At 37.9% G+C, this 23,906-nt stretch overlaps 2 protein-coding genes across 3 annotated transcripts; both read right to left on the reverse strand.

Annotated features, from left to right (window-relative positions):
- Nucleotides 1–319: 319 nt before the first annotated feature.
- Nucleotides 320–12,192, reverse strand: LOC131634208 (uncharacterized). Of its 2 annotated transcripts, none has more exons than XM_058904861.1 (9): nucleotides 11,956–12,192; nucleotides 11,158–11,627; nucleotides 8,338–8,437; nucleotides 8,157–8,210; nucleotides 7,632–7,752; nucleotides 1,356–1,438; nucleotides 1,206–1,267; nucleotides 1,020–1,116; nucleotides 320–787 (listed from the first exon to the last, which is right to left on the reverse strand). In XM_058904861.1, the coding sequence occupies exons 2-9, from the start codon at nucleotides 11,493–11,495 to the stop codon at nucleotides 611–613; spliced, it is 1,032 nt and encodes a 343-aa protein (XP_058760844.1). In that variant the 5' UTR covers nucleotides 11,496–11,627; nucleotides 11,956–12,192; the 3' UTR covers nucleotides 320–610. The 2 variants fall into 2 exon arrangements, with proteins under 2 accessions (XP_058760844.1, XP_058760845.1); XM_058904862.1 differs by having other exon boundaries at nucleotides 645–791; nucleotides 11,956–12,186.
- Nucleotides 12,193–18,967: 6,775 nt separating this feature from the next.
- On the reverse strand, nucleotides 18,968–21,543 carry LOC131634215 (uncharacterized). Its single transcript, XM_058904869.1, has 2 exons — nucleotides 20,538–21,543; nucleotides 18,968–19,245 (listed from the first exon to the last, which is right to left on the reverse strand). The coding sequence occupies exons 1-2, from the start codon at nucleotides 21,541–21,543 to the stop codon at nucleotides 18,968–18,970; spliced, it is 1,284 nt and encodes a 427-aa protein (XP_058760852.1).
- Between the last annotated feature and the right edge of the window lie 2,363 nt (nucleotides 21,544–23,906).

The raw sequence follows: 23,906 nt of genomic DNA on the forward strand, positions 1-23,906 counted from the left end.
AATAATAAATCTAATACAAAATGATATCAAGGAAAATTCTTAGGTGGACACGGACCTAAGAATTTGTTTTACACACAACCAATCACATAATTTTAATTAATTAAAAAATAAATTAAGAATTTTCTCTCTCCTTCATAATCTCAACCACCCCATGAATCCAATTAAAAACAAAATAAAAATAAAAATAAATTAAAAATTACTCACTTCTTATTGGTTGTGCCTAAGAATATTGATTTATGACCGTGTCCATGCAAGAATTGCTCATGATATCAATGGCCCTTTAAGACACCATTAGTTTCCACAAACAGTTCAAAAAATATAGTATACTTGAACACAAACTGCAAATGACTCTAATCTCCTCATATACAACCATGAAACAATGTAAATAATGATTTCCCTTTACATATTACAAAACAGATACTAACCATGGCAAACTAGAATCATAGATCTACATCACTTCCTAAGCCATGATAAAATAACCAATAATCCAAAACCACTGAATAACCTCATAGCATTGTTACACTAGTTCCTTTCCTTTTCTATCCTTTTTTCTTTTTGCAAATATTTATACAACAGAAGTGCAAATATTCCTTCAAACAAAATAGACAAACTAGAAAAAGTAAAAAATTAGAAACTCTGGAAAGTCATGATGAGATAGTATGATATTGGTTATGATGTAACTCCTCAATGGCAGCACCAAAATAATTGACTTCCACACAAAAAATGCCAACCTCTCTATACTGGTAGTCCACTTTGAGTAGGAAATCTTGATGGACTCAGAAATTTCCTAGCTTGAATTGGTAATACATAAACTAATCAACTTTCGTATTTGATATTATAAACTTCAACTCACAAATAGGAATTAAACGTGTTTTCAGGTCATATCTCATCTGATATGAGACTCTTAACAAGTTTCAATTAACTGGAGGATCATATTGTATAAACGGATGCATGATTAAATAACTTCAACAAAGGAACGGTGAATTACAATAAATAAGCTTAGTTAACCAACACGTTACCTGAGTTTTATTAGGTAAATATCTACTTGCCAAGTCCTCGTCGATCGACACGGGAAGCGAAGGCATTTGGCTCATTATACCAGGTGTTGCTTTCATGCTGCAAAAACTTAATCAATGAACTCAATCCAGATATATACAACAGCAACAACAAAATGAAGAGTGAACATATTGAAAATAATCACTTACTCTTCGAGAATGGTACTAATGTTGTGCCGTGTCCGACTGAAGAGGTCGATGTTATCTTGCAACTGTTTATAAAAGAAAATGATTATCAGTTGCCGCAGTATTTATGATCATACAAACAAAGACAGATAAAATGAAGGTCGAGATAATCACCTTGAAAGTAGATAGATTGGAATTGATTTGACTAAAAGCTTGAGCATTTTGCTCCAAGAGTCGCTTCATTGGACCACAAATTCCTGACAGAAAAAACACGAGAAAGGTTATTGACAAAATAAGGACACTGGTGCGGTGACACTAAGACATACCAAAAACTCGGACACCGGTGCGGTGATAATAAGGGTTGGGTAACTAAGAAAACTGTAGATGAAACTAAATCATTTATCCAACTGTAAAATAAACATAAACTAAACTGATTTACATCCTAGCTCACCAAGAAGACCTGCAACTGATATATAATTAGTTATATTCATAATTGTTGTATTGATTGTATTTGCATTTAATAAACTTAAGTGTCATGAATTGACTGTATAATACAGCAACAACATAATGTTCTATTAAAGACTATATTTCTATCCAATTTGTTAATATCTCGAGATCTTTTTTAATAATCTCTCTTATGGTTTTTCTAGGTCTTTTTCTACTTCTAGTTGTTTGACTCCTCTCCATCTGATTTATTCTCCTCAGAATCTATAGATTTTCTCTCTACATGTCTAAACCATCTAACCTAAGTCTATTTTCCACCATCTTTTCAAGTATAGGTGCTACCTCCACACTCTCTAATATTGTCAATTTTAATCTTATCTCGCCTAGTCTTACCACACATCCAATGGAACATCATCATCTCTGCTACACTTACTTTGTTTTCGTGTTGGTTAATCATCCAACATTCTGTCTCATACAACATAGAAGATCTCGGAGATGTCAAATGAAATTTCCCCTTAAGCTTGAGCAGTACTTTTGTGTCACATAAAACCCCCAAGGACCTCCTCTATTTCAACCACCCAGCTTGAGCAATACTCATACTTTTCAACGCTTCTTTTATCTCGAGTTTTTGAACCCAACGATGGTAATTATGATTTCGATCCTCTTCTCTAAATGATTGTATAATCTCTACCATACAATTAAGTAAAAATTTGAAATAAATTCTCCATTACATCAAGTAGTTTTCGGTGAAAACCCCCACTAAAGGATCTAATAATTGCAGATTTAAATCCATGCTACAGATTAATGGTTTTCAGTAGAGTTTTGTCCTCAACAAAACTGAACATAAACTTTAAAAATCAGTGATATTGGTGCTGTCTAGCCAAAGAGTATTTCTAGCTAGGTTTTTAACTCGGGTACTCCCAATCGATTTGACCTTTGTTTACCTCCCGGCTGAACTCCAAATTACCAGGGCCCTTATCCCTAGGACCAGAGAGTTCAGGCAAACAAAGAGATACTGATGTTGCGCTTGTATATAAGCAAAAACAACAAAAAAACATTATTGAAGGTATAAGCTGTGTTAGTATTAGTTAGCTAAGCAACTGACAGCTGTCAGTCTCAATAGGTTACTACCTGCTATCACAGGTTTACCACTTGTGCTATATAATGCACAAGTGCTCTTGTAACTATTCAATGAAATGAAAATAACAATTCTGTTATAACAGAAAATGAAAACTCTCTCTCTATCTTTCTACTTCTCTAATATGGTATCAGATTTTTGAATCGATCCATGGCTTCCGTTACTCCGCCGCTGTCGCCGACACACTCCAATCTCGGATCGCCGGACGATCCGCCGCTGGCGCCACCGGTTTCCGACGATTCTCGTCGTCTTCACTTCTCACTCAAGATCGCGCAGAAGCTCGATGAAAAGAATTTTCATCTATGGCGCCAACAGGTGGAGCCGTACATCAACGCTCATGATCTCACCGATCTAGTGGTTTGCGCTCGCGTTCCTCCTAAATTTCTTTCCGAAGCTGCTCGTCGAGCCGGATCGTTCAATCCGGCGTACTCTGCGTGGATCCACAAGGATCAGATGCTTCTTTCGTGGCTTCAATCCACGTTATCGAGCGAGATTCTCTCACGCGTGCTTGGATGCTCACACTCGCACGAACTGTGGGATCGTTTGTTCAGCTACTTCCAGAAACAAACTCGTGCTAGAGCGCGTCACCTTCGTGTTGAGTTACGTGCACTCACACTTGATACGCTTTCTGTTCAAGAATATCTTCTGAAGATTCGCACCATTGTTGATGCCTTAGCTTCCATTGGAGATCCTATTCCTCTATCTCATCACATTGATGTCATTTTAGAAGGTTTGCCAGTTGATTATGCTCCTGTTGTTTCTGTTGTTGAGAGTAAATTTGGTGTTATGGATCTGGATGAAGTGGAAATTCTGCTGTTAGCTCATGAACTTCGCCTCAACAAATTCAAGAAAACTTCTCCTCCAGATCTGGTATCACTCAACCTCACTCATTCTGTTGCTCCTTCTACGCCTACTGAAGAGCCTCCTTCTTCCACAGTTGCTTCCTCTACTCCTGTTGCTTCAACTCAGCCTGTACAAGAGTCTCAGGAGTCTCATTCCTTTAGAGGTGGTAGGAGTACTCGTGGTGGCAGATTCTATAGAGGCAGAGGTGGTAGAGTTTCTCAGTCTCAAATTCAGTGTCAGGTTTGCTCCAAACCTGGTCATACTGCGTTGCAATGCTGGCACAGGTTTAATCATCAGTTTCAGGCTTCTGCTCCACAAGTATCTACTCCCTATGTGCAACCTCAGTGGCCTGGCGTCTATTACACTCAGGCTCCTCCAGCTGCACCTCAACCTTCTCCTTATGTGTGGGCTCGTCTTCCTGTGGCTGGTGTTCCAGCTTCAGTTCCTGCAGCTTCTGCATCTGTTCCTACTGCTATTGCTCAGGCTCCAAGTGCCTTTGTGGCCAGTTCAGTGCCTTCCACTTCAGGTTCCTGGTTTCCTGACTCAGGAGCATCATATCATGTTACTAATGATGCCTCCAACTTGCAGCAGTTGACTCCCTTTGAGGGACATGATCAGATCTATGTAGGAAATGGACAAGGTCTGTCTATTCGCACTGCTGGCTCCAGCTCTTTTCCCTCTCCTTTACATCCTCCCACACATCTCACACTTAAGAATCTTCTTCATGTTCCTGCTATAACCAAAAATCTGCTTAGTGTTAGTCAATTTACAAAAGATAACAATGTCTATTTCATCTTTTCTGCTAATCATTGTCTTGTTAAATGTCAGGTGTCTAATGCTACTTTACTAGAAGGTCATGTTGGTGCTGATGGTCTTTATGAGTTTCCTTCTATCAATGTTTCCAAGTCTGCTCAGTCTCCTTTGGCTTCCATTTCCAAGTCTTCCAATAATGTTGCACATAGTGCTTATTCTATTTCTGTAAATTCTAGTTTGCCCTACATGTGGCACCTTAGGCTTGGGCATCCTAATACACATGCTCTTAGACTAGTTTTACAACAATGTAATATTCCCTTTACTAATAAAGCCAATGATCTTTTCTGTTCTGCTTGTTGTGTTGGTAAATCACATAGACTTCACTCACCTACTTCACACACTGTGTACACTCAACCCCTTGAGTTGATTTACACTGACCTTTGGGGTCCTTCTCCATTTAAATCTACTTCTGGCTATTTCTACTATATTTCCTTTGTAGATGCTTATTCCAAGTTCACTTGGATGTACCTTATCAAGCATAAGTCTGAGGCTCTATCTGTTTTTCAAAAATTCAAAGCTATGGTTGAGCTGCAGCTTAACCTCCCCATTAAATCTGTTCAGTCTGACTGGGGTGGGGAGTTTAGACCTTTTACTAACTACTTATCAGCCTCAGGCATAATTCATAGACTGATTTGTCCTCACACTCACCATCAGAATGGTGTAGTAGAGAGGAAACATAGGCATATTGTTGATTTAGGGCTTACTTTACTCAGCCAAGCATCTCTTCCTCTCTCTTATTGGGACTATGCTTTTTCCACTGCTGTTTATCTCATTAACAGGCTGCCTTCTGCTTCAGTGCAGTTTGCTATTCCCTTTACACTGTTGTTTCATCAGCAGCCTGATTATGGCTTTCTTAAAGTGTTTGGCTGCTCTTGCTTTCCTCTTTTAAGACCATATAACACTCACAAGTTGGCTTTTAGGTCTCAAGAGTGTTTGTTCTTGGGCTATTCCACCTCTCATAAAGGGTATCGATGCTTAGCCCCAAATGGTAGGCTGTACATATCTAAGGATGTGGTTTTTAATGAGTCTAAATTTCCCTTCCCTACTCTTTTCTCCAATTCTGTGCCTACTGAGTCTACTTCTACCTCTTTGGCTCCCAGCTGCTCTAGTCCTATTCTCAGTCCTCTCACTCCACACCTTAATAGAGTTCCACCTAGTCCCTCTTCCTCTACTTCCTCTGATTCTCTTCCTGACAAGTCTGTTCCTTCTCCTAATTCTGGTGGTTCTCTCTCTTGTTCTGAATCTGTTTCTCCTACTGCTTCTTCCAGCAGCCCCACTCTCTCTCAGTCTGCTCCCTCTATTCCTCCTCATTCTATTCCTGTGTCTCACATACCTGTTAACAATCACCCTATGCAGACTAGAGCTAAATCTGGTTTTGTTCAGCCTCGATTGGAACCTAAATTACTGCTTGCTCACACTGAGCCTAGGACTGTAAAACAGGCTCTTGCTGATCCTAATTGGAAGTCAGCTATGCAAGAGGAATTTGATGCTCTCCTAAAGAACCAAACCTGGTCTCTTGTGCCCTTACCTTCTCACAAAAATGTTATTGGCTGCAAGTGGGTATTTAGACTTAAAGAGAATCCTGATGGCTCTATTAGTAGGTACAAGGCACGCCTAGTTGCTAAGGGGTTTCATCAGAGGCATGGTCTTGATTTTACTGAAACTTTCTCCCCTGTGGTTAAGCCCATTACTATCAGGGTCATCCTTACCATTGCAGTTACTCACAGGTGGCCACTTCATCAGCTTGATGTCAACAATGCCTTCTTGAATGGCTTGCTGTCTGAAGAAGTGTACATGGTACAGCCTCCAGGTTTTCTTCATTCTGACTCATCTCTTGTGTGCAAGCTCAACAAAGCTCTCTATGGCCCTAAACAGGCCCCTAGACAATGGTTTGAAAGACTGCAATCAGCTCTCATTCAGCTCCAATTCAGACCAAGCAAATGTGATCCATCTCTCTTCACCTATTTTTCCAAAGGTCATTCCCTTTATCTCCTTGTCTATGTTGATGACATTATTCTCACTGGCAGCTCCCCTGATCTCCTCCAAGAAGTTATCTCCAAACTGAATACTGCATTCTCTCTTAAACACCTTGGTGAGCTTGATTATTTCCTTGGCATAGAAGTTAAACACACTGCTCAGGGGTCTCTGCTGCTAACTCAAACTAAATACCTCAGGGATCTATTGCAGAAAACTCATATGCTTGAGTCCAGTCCTGTTTCTACTCCCATGCAGTCTACTTGCAAACTGACAAAAACTGGTTCTGCAGCTTTCTCTGATCCCTTCATGTACAGATCTGTGGTGGGTGCCTTGCAGTATGCCACCATTACTAGGCCTGACCTCACCTACTCTGTTAACAAAGTCTGTCAGTTTATGTCACATCCTCTTGACACTCACTGGGTTGCAGTCAAAAGAATTCTCAGGTACATCAAGGGCACTCTGCATCATGGCTTGGCCCTTAGTCCTTTGTCTCCCAAAGCTGCTCCCACTCTTCATGTTTTCTGTGATGCAGATTGGGCCTCTGACCCTGATGACAGGCGCAGCACTTCTGGTGCTGCCATCTTTTTTGGGCCCAACCTTATCTCCTGGTGGTCTAAGAAGCAGCCTGTTGTGGCTAGGTCAAGCACTGAGTCAGAATACAGAAGCTTAGCCCAAGCTACTGCTGATCTGCTCTGGATTCAGACCTTACTTCTTGAACTTTGCATCACTACCAAACCTCCAGTTGTCTTATGTGACAACCAGTCTGCAGTGCTCTTAGCTCATAATCCTGTGCTTCACTCCAGAACCAAACATATGGAAATTGATCTATTTTTTGTAAGGGAAAAGGTTCTGGCCAAGCAAATTCAAGTGGTGCACATTCCTGGTACTGATCAGCTTGCTGATGTTCTTACCAAGCCCCTAGCTTCTACAAAGTTTCTTGAGTTAATTCACAAACTTAGGGTTGCAAGCCCCCCCTTAGTTTGTGGGGGGGGTATTGAAGGTATAAGCTGTGTTAGTATTAGTTAGCTAAGCAACTGACAGCTGTCAGTCTCAATAGGTTACTACCTGCTATCACAGGTTTACCACTTGTGCTATATAATGCACAAGTGCTCTTGTAACTATTCAATGAAATGAAAATAACAATTCTGTTATAACAGAAAATGAAAACTCTCTCTCTATCTTTCTACTTCTCTAATAAACATGAAAATAATAATACAACAACTTAATATACTGACCATCATCATACGGTATCCGTTGACTTCTGTCCACATGTTGCGATATACAAGAATATGTGGCTACATTTGGGGTTTGAACTGGCTGCAAATACTGCTTAGGCGATGACTCCACTGGTTTATCCTGAAGAAATACAACTTTAGAGAGCGGAAGATGCATAAAAGAGATGAAGATGAGGAGAGAAACATTGCATAGAGAGAGCAAAGAGGTAAAAATTTTATATGGAGTGTCTACAGTGACCATCTGTAGACCTAAATGATCTGGTGGTCTTTCAATTAACAACTTATTATTGATGGCCCATCATCGACGCGGCCATTGTTTACTATGTTGCTTCTTATGTATTGTTTTCTACGTTGCTTCTTTAAGAAGATACCACAAATCTCATTTTTCTCTATGATGTAATTAATCCTTTACAATTCAAAAAAAGAAAGAAAAAATCTTGGAATCGCAAAAAAAAATATTCGTAAATAAATTACATCTTTTTAAGCTATAAAAAAACATAACATAAACCAGCTTCCTTCATGTACCTTTCTATTGTTGACCTTCTTTACCATGTGGTCTTCTGGTTTCCTTCGCTTTCTCTGCAAAATGGTTCAAACATATTTTAAGTTCCTATCTCCATACGCTGAGGTACGATCCACATAACATTTTTTTCAGCAGTGTTTAAATATGAGTATTGAAGACATTGTTAAAAGAACAAGAGCTTACAGTCATCCACCTACACCTCAAAGCAACATCACGGACAGTTTTATCACGCAACGAAGCAGCAATTTTGACATACCTCGTGATACTAGGCTCATCAGCATATCTAGCCATGAAATAAGGAAAAAAGAAAAGAAAACAAAGGTTATGCAATGGAAACTAAAAGGGGTGAAGACCGTATCAGCACAAGCGTGACAAAAAGCCTATCATAGTAAATCTGAACCATACAAATGCCAAAGTGTTGTCAAAAGCAAGAAATAGCGGTGTAGCGGAGATCCCCTGACCGCTACAGGGTATTCTGTAGCAGAGCAGTTTTGTGTAGCGGCCATAGCAGCACTAGTGTCCAACATACCGGATATCGTGGCTGCTATAGCACCATACTTCATAATGTAATAAACAGAAAGAGGTATGCATGTGGTTCCATAAACAAAGATGGACACTGACGGGTGTCAACGTGTTAGTGTTGGTGTCGTGTTTCATAGAAAACAAATACAATAAAATCAGAGGAGAACTAGGAATGCAGCAGGGGGGTGCGGTCTCACACCATGTCATTGATGTGCAAAACCTTGAAACAGATAATACCGGAATGATGCAAGTAACATAACAAGTTTCTATCATTATGAACGTAAGAAAAGCAAAATAATGTTTTCATGGCCTTAAACCTTCTATGAGATATGAATAATGTCTATGTTCGCAAACTCTATTTGGAGTTTAAGGACTATCAAAAATATAAATTACGATTATGTTAACAGCATCCATTTGCGGTAGTCTTGAGTTGCTCACATCCCTAGATTCATCTGAAGTTTCTTTTCTTTATAAATTTGTGTCATCTTCTCAACAAAATAATAGAACAAGAGAAATAGAATGATGAAACACTATATTAATGGAGAAATGTTGATGGTTACAGTGTTGCAAGGAAATCCCGAATGCCCACCTATCTGAGTGGAGTGAAATTCCTTAAGCATTAAAGAAATAGCTGCAGATCTTCTACTAAATCCACACACCCTGTATACAACAACACTCCTTTCTGCGCAAAAATCACGCTCAGTTCGTGGGATTCTTTTCTAATTCTGCCATGGTTTTGCTGAATCCCAGGGTCCTGTTTAGCCACACTAATAACCCTGGTTCATCCAACCAGCAGGGATAGGACACTACGAATTCAAGCTCACCATCATCTCTTCACCTTAACAAAGCATCTGCAGCCTTATCCTTCAGAGCCACTTTGTATTTGACCTTCATGTGATACCCCAACAGCTTGGCCAGACAACACAGCTGATCTGGTGAAGCACCAATGCCATCATTTCTTTCTCACGAGTACAGTCTCGATTCCTTGTCCGTGGCATCACGTTCCACTTCAAATGGAACTCAGAAATTAGGTAAAGTCAACACCGGAGGTTGAGTCAATGCCCATTTGAGATTGTCAAAGGCCGTTGCTGCCTCTTTTCCCTAATTAAAGTTATCTTTTTTGTGAGTTCTGTTAGAGGCTTAGCTAGATTCCCGTAATCCTTTATGAATTTTTTATAGTACATGTTTAACCCAAAAAACACGTTACTCTCTTCACCGTCTTTGGGGTTGGCCAATATGACACAAACTGAATTTTTGAAGGATCCATTGCTACCCCTCTCAGGATACGACATGTTCTAAATACTCTATACTTCATTTTCCTAAACTACATTTCTGCTCGTTTGCCACAAAAGATTGTGAGGCCAAGGTTTCCAATACCACTGTCAAATGGTTGAGGTGTTCCTCCCAATTTGAACCGTATATATTAAAATATCATTAAAGAAAACAAGAATGAACTTTTCAACTTGAACAGTTCATTCAGCACGAATTGGAAGGTTGCATGTGTGTTGGTTAGTCCAAATGGCATAACCAAGCATTCATAGTGGCAGCTTTGAGTTTGGAAGGCGGTCTTGCAGTTATCACAACTGTGCACTCTAATGTGGGGATAACCGGACTTAAGATCAATTTTGGAAAAAAAACCTTTGCTTCATATAATTCGTCAAGTAATTCATCCCCGGCCAGAATTTGGTACTTGTCAAGGACTGTAACCTTGTTGAGAGTTCTATAACCCACACATAGCCTCCATGTAGAATCCTTCTTTCTTACCAACAAAACAGGGTTGGAAAAGGCACTCATGCTAGGCCATATAATTCCTGCTCCCAACCTCTCCTGCACCTGGCTCCCGATCTCCTCATTATGGAGATTGGGTACATGTATGATTCAACACTTAAAGGACATTGACCTGGTAGCAAATTAATGTGGTGGACTTGCTCCCTTTCTCGTAATATAACTAATTATTATCCTAGCCAAGTGGTCCCCTCAGTGAACATACAACCTCACCGATCCTTCTCTCACTAATAACAGAATTCCCAAGTCATTCCCCACCCACTCTCCTCTTTAAGTCTTTATTCCTTATATAACTAACTTATTAACTCACTCTTCTACACGTCATTCATGCTCCTTCTCACTTAGCTTCCCACTCATCAGTCCTTACTTTGGCACGTTTTCTATGATACACCCTCCAAACTTAGGGGCTCGTCTCATTCTCTTCAATTACAACACGCCGAATTCAATAACAAAACATCTCTTCCTTTCTATTTTATTGTCAATAAAGAAAAATGACTGAAAAATAATATGACAACACATTGTACAAAATTGCATACCACAAAACAATAGCAATCTGTTAAAACTTCCTCTATGCTATAGCACTATTTGACACCACCGGATTTTACTTAAATATATGCATAGCAAGTCATAAACAAACAGATTTACTAATTACTGAAACTATACAACAGCAATGTGATACGAAGATAAACTACTTACTTGAGAAGTCCTTCCTCCAATTTGTACTGTTCATCAACGGACCACTCAGCAGCGAAACCTGCATCATGCTTCAATCCAGGGACAGAATCAACAAGAAGAGAAGAGCCAGAAGCACTCCCTGGTTGACTTACAACAGACGAATTCAAATTCCTATTCGTAACGCTTGAATTCCCAGAATACATCATCCCAGAGGTATCATTATTCAACCCAAAGTAATTTCCCATTGGAACCATCTCGGGTAAGCTACTAACAGCACCAGATTGAAATGATATTGCATGCCAATTCAAAGTAGAATTCATATCACCATAGTGAAAACCAGTATTTGACTCTGCAGCCATCACTTTTTCCCTATTCTTATCCAAAATAATCTTCAACTAAATCACCCTCAATTCATTTTTCCAACAAATTCTACACTCTACCCCAATTCACAGATTCTGAGCATCCATTCTATATCAAAACCATTCAAACTCCTTGAAGAGAAAGAAAACCCAGAAGGAATTAGATCATAAATACACAAACAAAACAACACACTCAAAATAACAAAAAAAAACAGAATCTTGCTAAATTCGACTGCAACACACAAACCCTCAATAACAACACAGATTCAGCAAACAAAACAAAACAAAACCCCTTTAATAGAAACCAATAAAAATCCAAACTTTAACTCAAAACAAGTCCTAAATCTCAAAAAGAAAAAACCCAAATCAAATTTTCACCAAAGGAAAAAAAGAAAAGAGAACCCTTTTGTATTTTAGTTAGAAATTTTAGTGTGTGAGGCATAATTGGTGACGGTTGTACCTTTTTCTTTCTGAATGTTGTTGTTGTGAGTGCAGTGGCAGTGCCACTACCCATTTAGCATTTGATACTTTTTACTTTTCTGGATTAATAATTCGGAAAAAAGAAGCTTGCTTTTTCTCTCCCTAGAGAGAGAGAGTTAGAGAGAGAAGAAAGAGATGGATTTGAAATCCAACCAATAGGGAAGTAGAAAAAGGCACCAAAAAGGTGTTTCAGGGTGATTTATATTTTGAGAAAAAGATAGGTATAATAATGGTTGAAAATTGAGGGAATGAATGAATGGCTGGTGTGGATCTTGGAATTTAGTAATAGTGGGAGTGTGAATAGTACCAATAATAAGCATTTTCATTTTTTTATGTATAGGTTAATTATTGTGGACATCCTCTAACTAGTTTGGTTGGCAATGTTATACTTTTTCTATTATCAATTTTTTGAAGTTATACTGTTGACCTATTATCAACTATTCATAGGTTTGGTTTGTCTGTTACAAGAGACAAAAGTAATTTATAGAATTTACTTTGGAATGATTTTGTGATGTTTGGTATTTTTAAAGTAGAATTGATGTTGCATTTAGAATTGATTATATTTGAAGTTAAAATTTGTAACTTTTGAATTTAAACATGATTTTTATACTGAAAGTTGTTGTTCAACTCACTTTTACATAAACGTATTCAATCATAAATTACTTTATACTTAAGTCCCTTTTAATCAAAATCAATTTTATAACATGAACTCACTCAAAATCAATTTTCATCACCGTAGAACCAAACACATACTAAGAGTTTGTTTGAATTGCCGGTGGACAGAATTGTAGCTTCAAGTAGAATCAATCTTGATGGCACAATCAATTCTAATTTACAAGAGTCAAACATCTCAAAATCATCTTAGAATCAATTATACGCCTTTAGAATTACTTTTGCATATTCCAAAAGTTAAACCAAACATACACTAAGTATCAATTATTACTTATGTTTCTTATTATGAGTCGTTTTGACATTTTCACCTGTATTAACAAAAGTAATCATTTTTGTATGGAAAAAATGAAATTATGAAGAATTTTACAAAACTGTCATTCATCAATCGTATCAGAAATACAAATTTAAAGAATTGGAAGAAGGAAAATAATAGAAGAACGGAGATGCAACATCAACATCTGGGAGAAACATAAAAGAACTTTCTTCCAATGAAGAATATGAAGTCTGCTTAAAGACATCCTTCGAGGAAGATGATTTTGAGGTAACTAAACCATCTTAGAAGCAATTATTTAGAATTAGTGCTTAGTTAGTTGAAGAGAATGATAAACTTAGAAAATGCAACGTAGCCTTTAAGGAGTATTTAAGATCTCTTGAAGAAAATAATGAATCATTTAAGTTAGAAATAAATAAAATTAGAAACTCAAGAGAAACTTGTGAGACTTATGTCTCCCACAAAAAGGAAGTAGTCGAATTGCATGAAACCCTAGGCAAGTTTACCCAAGGGAATGAGAAGCTTAACTTGATCCTATCAAGTCAAAGGCCTTCCCCAAATAAGAACGTAATAGGATTCAAGAAGGATAGAAAACCCGATAGAGGTGTAGATCATAACAAAAAGAAACATCTAGTCTATAAATGCACACACCGCAAAAAAAAATTGACCATTTAGATCCTTTTTGTTTTGACAAATTTAAAAGGTCTAAAGAACATAACCTATAGCTTATGGAAAAACTAATGCACCTGAACCCAATAAAATTTGGGTATCCAAGGTGAAACCTTAATAATTTGCAGGTATACTCTTAAGTATATAATAAATCTCTGATCTAAGAATGTACGATGGTGAATATCAACAACAATGATCAAGGTAAGAGTTTTCGATAATATCTCAACGCCTATGATCCTTATTGATCATTTGACCTCGTAACAGGTTGAATGGATATGTTTGTGATGGACTTAATCCACTATAGTCAAAACTGATTACAAATGCACAATCAACTGTCGTGACTAACAATACAATGCACAACCAACTGTCGTGACTAACAACCTTGCACAAGCCAGCTGCTTGTGACTAACAACCTTGCACAAGCCAACTGCTTGTGACTAACAACCTCTAAGACTAAACTAGTCCTATCCCTCTTGAGAAATCTGACCCAACTGGTCTCTCAAGGAACGATTACAAGTTAACAAAAGTGTTTCAAATTACTTCTAAAAAGCTTTAATCACAACTGTGATATTTCACTAAGATTTTAGTACAAGAGATATGAACTCAGAATAGAAAAGATGATTTTCTTTAGCGTAAGAGTTCTTCGTTTGTATGTGAGCATGTGTTCTTTTTTTCTGTATATGAGCTTTTCTTTTATTCGTTGATTTTTTCTTTTTGTATCAGCTCACTTTTTCTTTTCAAGGATTCTTCTATATATAACTTGAAGAATATGTCTATTATCTTGATCTTTGATGAGTGCATTAAATGCTTGCGGGTTTGCTTTTTGTTTTTGTTTCTCCAACGAGCTGTATGTGTGTTGCTTCTTCAATCAACCTTGGGAATTGTTTCATTTGAGTGCTTCAGCCGTTTTTTTAATCATTATGTTTTTAACGGAATCTTATCTTGATTCAGAACTTTGCATCTATTCATAACTTATGTTCTGACTTGTGAATATAACTTCTAATAAAGTTTGTCTACAGTAGTTGGTGCATTCAGAAGTTACTTCATTAGAACTTCAGCGGCTTTTCTTTTCAGTGTTTGTTCATGTTCTGATGGTACTTGTATTAGAGCATCTTCTGAAATGAGAAACATATAATTAGAGTACCACATTTACTTATACAAAATTTATTTACTTGTTATCATCAAAACACTAAGATAAGATTAGAATCAAACTATGTTCTAACACACAATTCCACAAAAGCAACAACATCACGCGCCTCAGTTTCATAGTCAATTTACAGAAGCGAAAGAATCGAAGACAAGGCACAAGGAAGCATTATTATCTCACCTCTGGTTTTATGAACTTTATTTCCCTCAAGCTATAAATCCAGGTTCTCTTTACCATTGTTGTTAAACTGACTGCTGTGTGATTTTGTTTGCTTGTTAAAATCTTGTTGTATCATTGTTGCTCTACTTATTATTGTTGTTGTATTGCTTGATTCATAACCGTGAACCGTGAGAATGAGAAACATTGGAACTGAATGAGAGAGTATCGATTGAGAGAGGAAGAGAATGGTTCGATTGTCGTTGTTGTTGTTCGTAGGTGATATATAGTAGAAGGCGGAGGTTTTACATTGAAGCAGAGATAGAAGCAGAGCAGCCATTTGGAAAATAAGGGAGGATACCGATTTTTGTATGTATGTTTTTAGGGTTTTTTGTGTTAGATTTTGTTTAGGCCAAGTGGAAGAAGCCCAATCTGATTTCTATCTTGCATACCACCTGAAGCAACTGGAAAACTCATCGAAACAAAATAATGAAGTCACCATCAAACATCTATTTATCCTACGTGCAGGAATGGAAAATATCGAAGAAAACCAGAACAAGCATAGGTCTCGGAGAAAGGGTAAGGGTGTTTGTTACGTGAGGGGAAGGTATTAGCATCCCTCATGTTTGTGGTACTCCACAGGATCCATTCTTGCTATTTTCTAATCTAAAGGTGTGTGTGTGTGTATCATGCAATGTGATAAGGAAAACATGCAATGGAAGGATAAACATATAACATGAAACATGAAAATAACAGGCAGGCAAGATAAGAGAAAAAGTTGAACAAAATAAGAAAAGAAAATTCTGAACAATACAACAAAAAAAAAGAAAAATTCGCTCGCTAAGGCGTTCTTACCCTGTGAATACGTACCTCCAACGTGCAATGGAGAAATCAGAGCGCCGTAGTTCAGCTCAAAAGTTCTCTTTCTCTCTCGATTCGCGTCTCCTAGAGAGACGGAACCGAGCACCCTAAGGGAGCATGCAAACAAGGAGTATCACAAAGATCCTAGCAAACATGGCATGTGAACAGGCATCATAGATAGAAAAAACAAACATTTAACATGCATACACGAATGTGAGTGTGTGAACAGGCATCATAGATAGAAAAAACAAACATTTAACAGGCATACACGAATGTGAGTGTGTGAACAGGCATCACAAGTGTATCATACTAACAGGCATAGTAGATAAGAAGATAGTGAACAAGCATTACAGATATCCTACGAACAGGCATCATAGATAAGAAAGGCATATCATATAACGTACGACAAACATATACATGGGAATAGCACACGATGTCACACAAACGAGCTCGGCTTGTAAAGCAAACAAACTACCGGAATAGCGACCTGGGGATAGGGGGACTGCTCTAGCTAACGGGGAAAGCCACCCGAAGCCACTGTCAATGGGGAAAGCCACCCGAGACAAGCAAACAACCAGCTTTAGCTAACAAGGAAAGCCACCCGAAGTAAACAAGCCGACCAAAGGGAGCTTTAGTCAACCGGGGAAAGCCACTCAGGACAAACAAGCTATCAAGGGGGAGCTTTAGTCAACCGGGGAAAGCCACCCGGGACAAACAAGCTATCAAGGGGGAGATTTAGTCAATCGGTGAAAGCCACCCGAGACAAACAAGCTAGCAATGGGAAGAAAGGGGGATAGCATGTGCATTCGTGCACAGAGCATCAGCGTCGGGCAACGCGAGCTAGACAGAGCGTGGGGATTCGACTGCATGGTCCTTGTAACACCCCAAAATCTACCCGGTAATTGTAAACAAAATCAAAGTGTTTTAAAATTTTCATACAATGAAATAGGATGTCACATTCGTCATTTAATTCACATACGACAATTATGCCTCCACATAGATACATAGCACTTAAGCGAAAGCGGACAAATTATAACATTAATTAAATCCTCAAAAATACTACATCAAATAAATTACTTCGCAGCGGAATCATCAACTTCATAAAATATTTGAATCAAGTCGTAGCATCTTTGCATGGTAACTTCAAGTTACAAATTAAACCAAAACCAAATAAAATTCAGCAATTGAAATAACAATAAAAACAATCGTTTTGTCCCCCCCCCCCGAGTGCTACGTATCAGCGCGACAACCGACTCAACTCACATCAGCTAAATCCTTCACTCACTAGCATCACCTGCACGTTACATATATAAAGGCAACGACGAAAACAAGCAAAGGGTGAGATATCAAACAATATAAATAAAGTCATAATAAAAAGTATATTACGGTTCAAGTTATAATATATATCTCAAGTCTCAATCTCAAATACAAACGATTAAAATTCAAAATCACATAACCACACACAACGTCGCAACCAAACATATGAATGGGACACGACAAATGCATCATGCATGTGGTACCTAGGGCGTCAGCCTCCACCGCCAATTGCCAGATAATAGAGGCATCAAAAATAGGCATAAGTCTTCGTCATTGTTTTTGCCAATCCAGGCCGTCGCTACAACGTGCAATTCATTATACACTAAAACATGCAACAAAACCACAATCAATCACAAAACAACGTCGCATAAGGCATTAGCCTACATCGCCAAAATATATCAATCATTATTGATAATTACTCGTCACTTTAATTTACTACAACATCACAAAATTCGCAATATCTCAAAGTATGCAACAAGTCAAAACATCACCGAAAACGTCGCCAATTTACGGATACAGAATCAATTCCGGACTCGCATAATTATGCTACTCGTTTAATTAATTCTCGGGTCTGTTATTTATTTTCGCTCGGTCAAAATTATACCCGAAGTTGGTTCTGCTACTACTACCTAATTTATTTCTGCTACTGTCAAAATACTCTTGTTCTACTACTGTTACCAAAATTCAGTCTGTTACTATTAAAAGAGTTATTCTGCTAAATGCCATAAACCTGTTTCCTGGTAATGTTTTATTTCTCTTAGTCACTACCTTACCTCACTGTATTAATTAAATTAATTACAATTCATGTGAGCCTACTATTTTAATTTGCAAGAGCTACCTAATATTACTAATTTTTAATATTCAGTTCTAATTGGTTTACCAAAAGTGACACAAGTGAAATAGGACCTCCGTCCCACTAAGGGACTCCCATCCCCATTACCTATAACACGTCCCAAAAGGGACTCCCTCACATCACACAGGGCGCCCGCCCCTAAGGTAATTGTTGAAAGTATATTGGAGTACTTTTAGTTTTATCATTTCCACAGGGATTGGTGCGATATCACTGTCGTTCTATAGCTTATATTGTCTTGAGTTAAAGTAAACATAGGGTTTGGTTTTGATTTTAGTAACGTAACTCTTCGATCTCATGCAAAAAGTTTTAAACTTGGTATGTGGTTTTAAAAGATGGTAAAAGAATGTCAAGATCAGGATTTGATAATTTACTTCATATGTATTTCCTTGATAAAACATGTGAACTCATAAATGATAAATATAATCACATATCCTCTCAATATGTTTCATGTCTAAACCATATTGTGAGATTTGCCATTTTGATCCTTAAATGATCTCTCAACCTAACTATCAAAATGACAACATTCAAAGCTTAATATAGGTGAATATCAACTCACAAATCTATTTCTAAACTTTACTTGTTGATAGATGAAAAACCTAGTTCAAGACTTGAAAACATTTTCTCAAATAGAATACAAATCACATAAACATATAAACACAAAGTTTTTCACCATATATTGATCATCACTTGTTCACATACAAAAGATCAAAAGATATAGATACTAAAGATAAATTATCTACCTCTAATCTTGACACCAAGAAGGTTTAGCCACCCATTTCCATGGTGACTTCAGCAACAAGCAAACAATCAAGCTTTATGAACATCAAACTTAAAGTCTTAAAGATTGATAGATAAAAGCTTGAATTTAGTTAACAATGGAAGATATAGGGTTTTCTAACACAAATGTTTGATTTCTAGGTCAAGAGAGAGAAACAAAAGATGGAATGAATCACAAAATATCTAACTAGCACCTAAATAGCAGGGCTCATCTGCACAATTTCGCCCGGCGGAAGAACAGCTTCGCCGGGCGGAACCCACAATTAAGGTCACGTTACTTTAAATAGCGCAACTGTGAGCCAAAAAATATCTTCATTCGCCCGGCTAGCCAAATGCTCCGCCGGGCGCTCCAAAGCAGAAAGATGGTCAAGAAATGAGCTGCCTCGCCCCTGGCTCGCCTCCAGCTCGCCTGGCGGAGCTTCGCCTCCAAGCCATGCGCCGAGCGAGCAATAGCAAACACTGACACCTTCAGTGTTGTCAAAAACCTCGATTCTTCGACTTTTTTCCTGACTTTTCTGTACATTTGCTATCACTAATAACTGAAACACTAGAAAATAGATCAAAATACCAAATATTTACATATAGTAAAAATCACTTATTCACTTAAGCTACTCTACTAAAAACATAGAAAAAGGGGTTAAAAAGTGTCTTAAAAACATATGATAATCAACAACAAAAGACACTTAACAGTAATGGGTCGCCCGCCCCTTCCTTTATAGTGGGTTCCCCACTTTATTTGATTACAAGGGACGTCCGTCCCTCCAATTGGGTCCCCGTCCCTAAACAATTTCTTCTCCAGATTAATTTCCAGCTTTACGTTTCCAACTCATTCACGGTTCACAGATATCACCAAACAAACATCATCGAACATCACAAAAATATTTCTAGAACGTTATTGTTCACAGATTCAATTCCACGAAATCGTCACAGATATGCAATTATAATTCACAACACCAAACAACAATTTCACAACAAAATTTCGACACAGTATCACACAAAGCATATAAATATAACAGAAAATTCAATCGACACATAGAGACTATAAAATCCCCCAAACCCACACACAATCCATCATGTCCCTATTTATAGAGCAAGAACCCCACCCTTACCTTTGGATTGAAGGTTGCTCTAATTCGTCCCGACTGAAAAATCCCCAAAATTCCTCTTCCTGAAGTTCACTGCTATGTTATACCAATTTTCTTCTCTGCTAGCTTGCTCTTCTCCAAATTATGTTATTGACTGAGTGTTTCTAAACCTTATACTTTTACCTCACTAAACTCAATTTGGGCCTCCACTCAAAACACACGTGCAACACTTATAGCCCAATAAATTTATTTTATTAAAACTCCCAATTTACTCGTTAATTCTTATTTTACGATCTAATTTTATTTATTTAGAAAATTCCCAAAATAATACCCGACACTCTAATAATATTTCGAATACTAAAAATATTAAAAATCTTGATTAATTATCGATCCGCTATCCCAAACTAATACCGACTAAATCGTCCTAAAACACGAAAATTTCACTAAACAATCCAAACGTCTAAATTAAACGAATAATTGAATTTCCGGGCGTTACAACTCTCCCCCACTTAAAAGATTTTCGTCCTCGAAAATTCATCCGATACCACCATCCTTAACTTCGTTCCAGTTTCCAACTCTTCGATTTCCAAGTTGTTCTTGACAACACTCTAACTACTATTCCTTCGAAACAGTCGAACTCAACAAGGTTTAAATCTAACATACTAATTATTCAACGCAATCAAGAACAACGAAACAACTAGCAACACCAATAATCAACAATAGTAATTAAAAGTATTACTAATGAAATACGCACCTCCGGCATTCTTGTCCTCATTAGCTGTCTGAGTTCCAGCTAAAGCGAATACTTTTCCACTGCCTGGTTCCCTCTTTGGTTTCTGACACTTGCTACTAATATGCCCTTCTTCACCACAGTTGAAACAAATAACTTCCTTATGTCTACAATCAGTAGTTACGAGTCCTGTCTTACCACAACAGAAACATCTTTTCTCCCCAACAGTACATACATCACTCTTGTGACCAGGTTCTCCACATTTGAAGCAAACCACGCTAGTAGGAGCTCCTCCCCCACTAGTTCTTTTTCCATTATCCACTTCTGCTTTTCCTTTTCCAACTAGAGCATCATAAGGTGTGCTATGGTTCTGCTTGCCTCTCCTATCCTTGACAATTTTGCAATGTGCATTATGATCTTCTTCATAAATCTTGCAACTATCAACCAAATCAGGAAAGATACAAATCTTCTGATACCCAACAACTTTCTTGATCTTAGAGCACAATCCGTTCTCAAACTTGATGCACTTTGAAAACTCAACACCTGCTCCCTCATAATACGGGTAGAACTTAGCCAACTCAGTGAACTTTGCAGCATACTTTGTCATTGACATATTCCCCTGTTTCAGCTCAAGGAACTCAATCTCCTTATTACCCCGAACATCTTTAGGATAATACTTCCTCAGAAACTCTCTGCGGAACACAACCCAAGTGATCTCTTCACCTGCCACCTCCAATCTCTGGCGAGTCTCTAGCCACCAGTTATCAACTTCGACTGCCAGCATATGAGTTCCATACCAAACCATATGCACCTGAGTGCAGTCCATCACGCGGAAGATTCTCTCTATCTCCTTCAACCATTCCAACACGCCATCGGGGTCATGCTTGCCTTTGAAGACCGACGGATTCTCCCTCTGGAAAGTTGCCAAACTGCGGGATCCAGCATTCTCATCAGCATTTGGCTGATTTTCCAAAGCCTGAGCCATAGCCTCCAAAGCAGCAGTAATCGCAACATCGTTTCTCTCAGCCATCTTAACTTAGCACTACAATAGAAACAACAGTCAGATAAAAGTAATTAACAATACTTGATTGTTAACTAACTACGACTCGACACTGGCCGGACGGACCGACCTGCTCTGATACCACTAATGTAACACCCCAAAATCTATCCGGTAATTATAAACAAAATCAAAGTATTTTCAAATTTTCATACAATGAAATAGGATGTCATATTCGTCATTTAATTCACATACGACAATTATGCATCCAAATAGATACATAGCACTTAAACAAAAGCGGACAAATTATAACAATAATTAAATCCTCAAAAACACTTCATCAAATAAATTACTTCACAGAGGAATCATCAACTTCATAAATATTTGAATCAAGTCGTAGCATCTTTGCATGGTAACTTCAAGTTACAAATTAAACCAAAACCAAATAAAATTCAGCAATTGAAATAACAATAAAAACAATTGTTTTGTCCCCCACCCCCCGAGTGCTATGTATCAGAGTGACAACCGACTCAACTAACAGCAGCTAAATCATTCCCTCACTAGCATCACCTGCACGTTACCAATATAAAGGAAACAGCGAAAACAAGCAAAGAGTGAGTTATCAAACAATATAAATAAAATCATGATAAAAAGTATATTACAGTCCAAGTTATAATATATATCTCAAGTCTCAATCTCAAATACAAACTATTCAAATTCAAAATCATATAACCCCACACAACGTCGCAACCAAACATATGAATGAGACACGACAAATGCATCATGCATGTGGTACCCAGGGCTCTGATGCCAATTGAAGGATAGAAAAACACTTAGAAAGGGGGGGTTTGAATAAGTGTAGTCTAAAAACATGAACGATAAAAACAATTTGCACAGTTATTTTTATCCTGGTTCGTTGTTAACTAAACTACTCCAGTCCACCCCCACGGAGTGATTTACCTCACCTGAGGATTTAATCCACTAATCGCAACAGATTACAATGGTTTTCCACTTAGCCCACGACTAAGTCTTCTAGAGTATCCTGATCACAACCTGATCACTCTAGGAACAAATGCTTAGACACAAGCTAAGACTTTCTTAGAGTATCCTGACCACCACGTGATCACTCTAATTACAACCGCTTAGACACAAGCTTAGACTTCCTAGAGTATCCTGATCAACACTTGATCACTCTAGTTACTTACAAATTAATGTAATCAATTCTAAGAGTATTACAAATGCTTCTGAAAAGCTATAATCACAACAGTGATATTTCTCTTAACATTTAAGCTTAATCTCACTAATATATTACAACAGCAATGTAGTGAGCTTTGATGAAGATGAAGTTTCTGAGCTTTGATTTGAACAGCGTTTCAGCAAGTTAATATTCACAGAAATCGTCAAGAGTTGGTAACCTTGCTTCTCATCAGAACTTCATTTATATAGGCGTTTGAGAAGATGACCGTTGGGAGCATTTAATGCTTTGCGTATTCCGTACATCATTGCATTTAATGTTTCACTGTTTTGTCAACTACCTCGAGCCTTGCTTTTGCTGTGACTACTGACATTGCCTTTAATAGCTTCTAACGTTCCTTTTGTCAGTCAGCGTAGCCTGCCATCTAGTACTTGATTCTGATTTGTTCTTTGTAAATACTACGTTGAAAATCATCAGAGTACAAACAGCTTGGTGCAGAGCATCTTCTGATCCTTTGATCTTGATATGCTTCTGAGCGTGATTCCATGACTTCAGTGCTTCTGCTTCTGAACTCAAGTTCTTCTGATGCTTCTATAGACCATGTTCTGATTCTGCTTGACCATCTTCTGATGTCTTGCCAGACCATGTGCTGAAGTTGCATACTGAACCTTCTGAGTCAAAGCTTCTTAGCGCTGATTTGTGCATACTCTTTATATATTTCCTGAAAAGGAAATTGCATAGGATTAGAGTACCACATTATCTTGAGCAAAATTCATATACATTGTTATCATCAAAACTAAGATTATTGATCAGAACAATTCTTGTTCTAACAATCTCCCCCTTTTTGATGATGACAAAAACATATATAAATGATATGAATTTGCGATCAGAATAACAGACTGCTAAAGACAATTAACACGGCTAAATCATAAGCATGTGAATATGTCTCCCCCTGAGATTAACAATCTCCCCCTGAGATGAATACTCTCCCCCTGAAATTAATACTAGAAGAATTTTATAAATAAAAGACTTCCCTGAGTATTTCAGTAGAGACGTTCACAGTGCTTTGGTCTTCAGAATATTCATGACTTCTGATTTCTGCTTCCATAGGACAGTTTCAGAACTTTGAATTTCTTTAGATCCTCAGAACATTCACAGCTTCTGATTCCTGCTTCCATCGGACAGCTTCAGAACTTGAATT

The sequence above is a fragment of the Vicia villosa genome, unplaced genomic scaffold (assembly GCF_029867415.1).
Source record: "Vicia villosa cultivar HV-30 ecotype Madison, WI unplaced genomic scaffold, Vvil1.0 ctg.001256F_1_1, whole genome shotgun sequence".
NCBI classification, from domain to species: domain Eukaryota; kingdom Viridiplantae; phylum Streptophyta; class Magnoliopsida; order Fabales; family Fabaceae; genus Vicia; species Vicia villosa.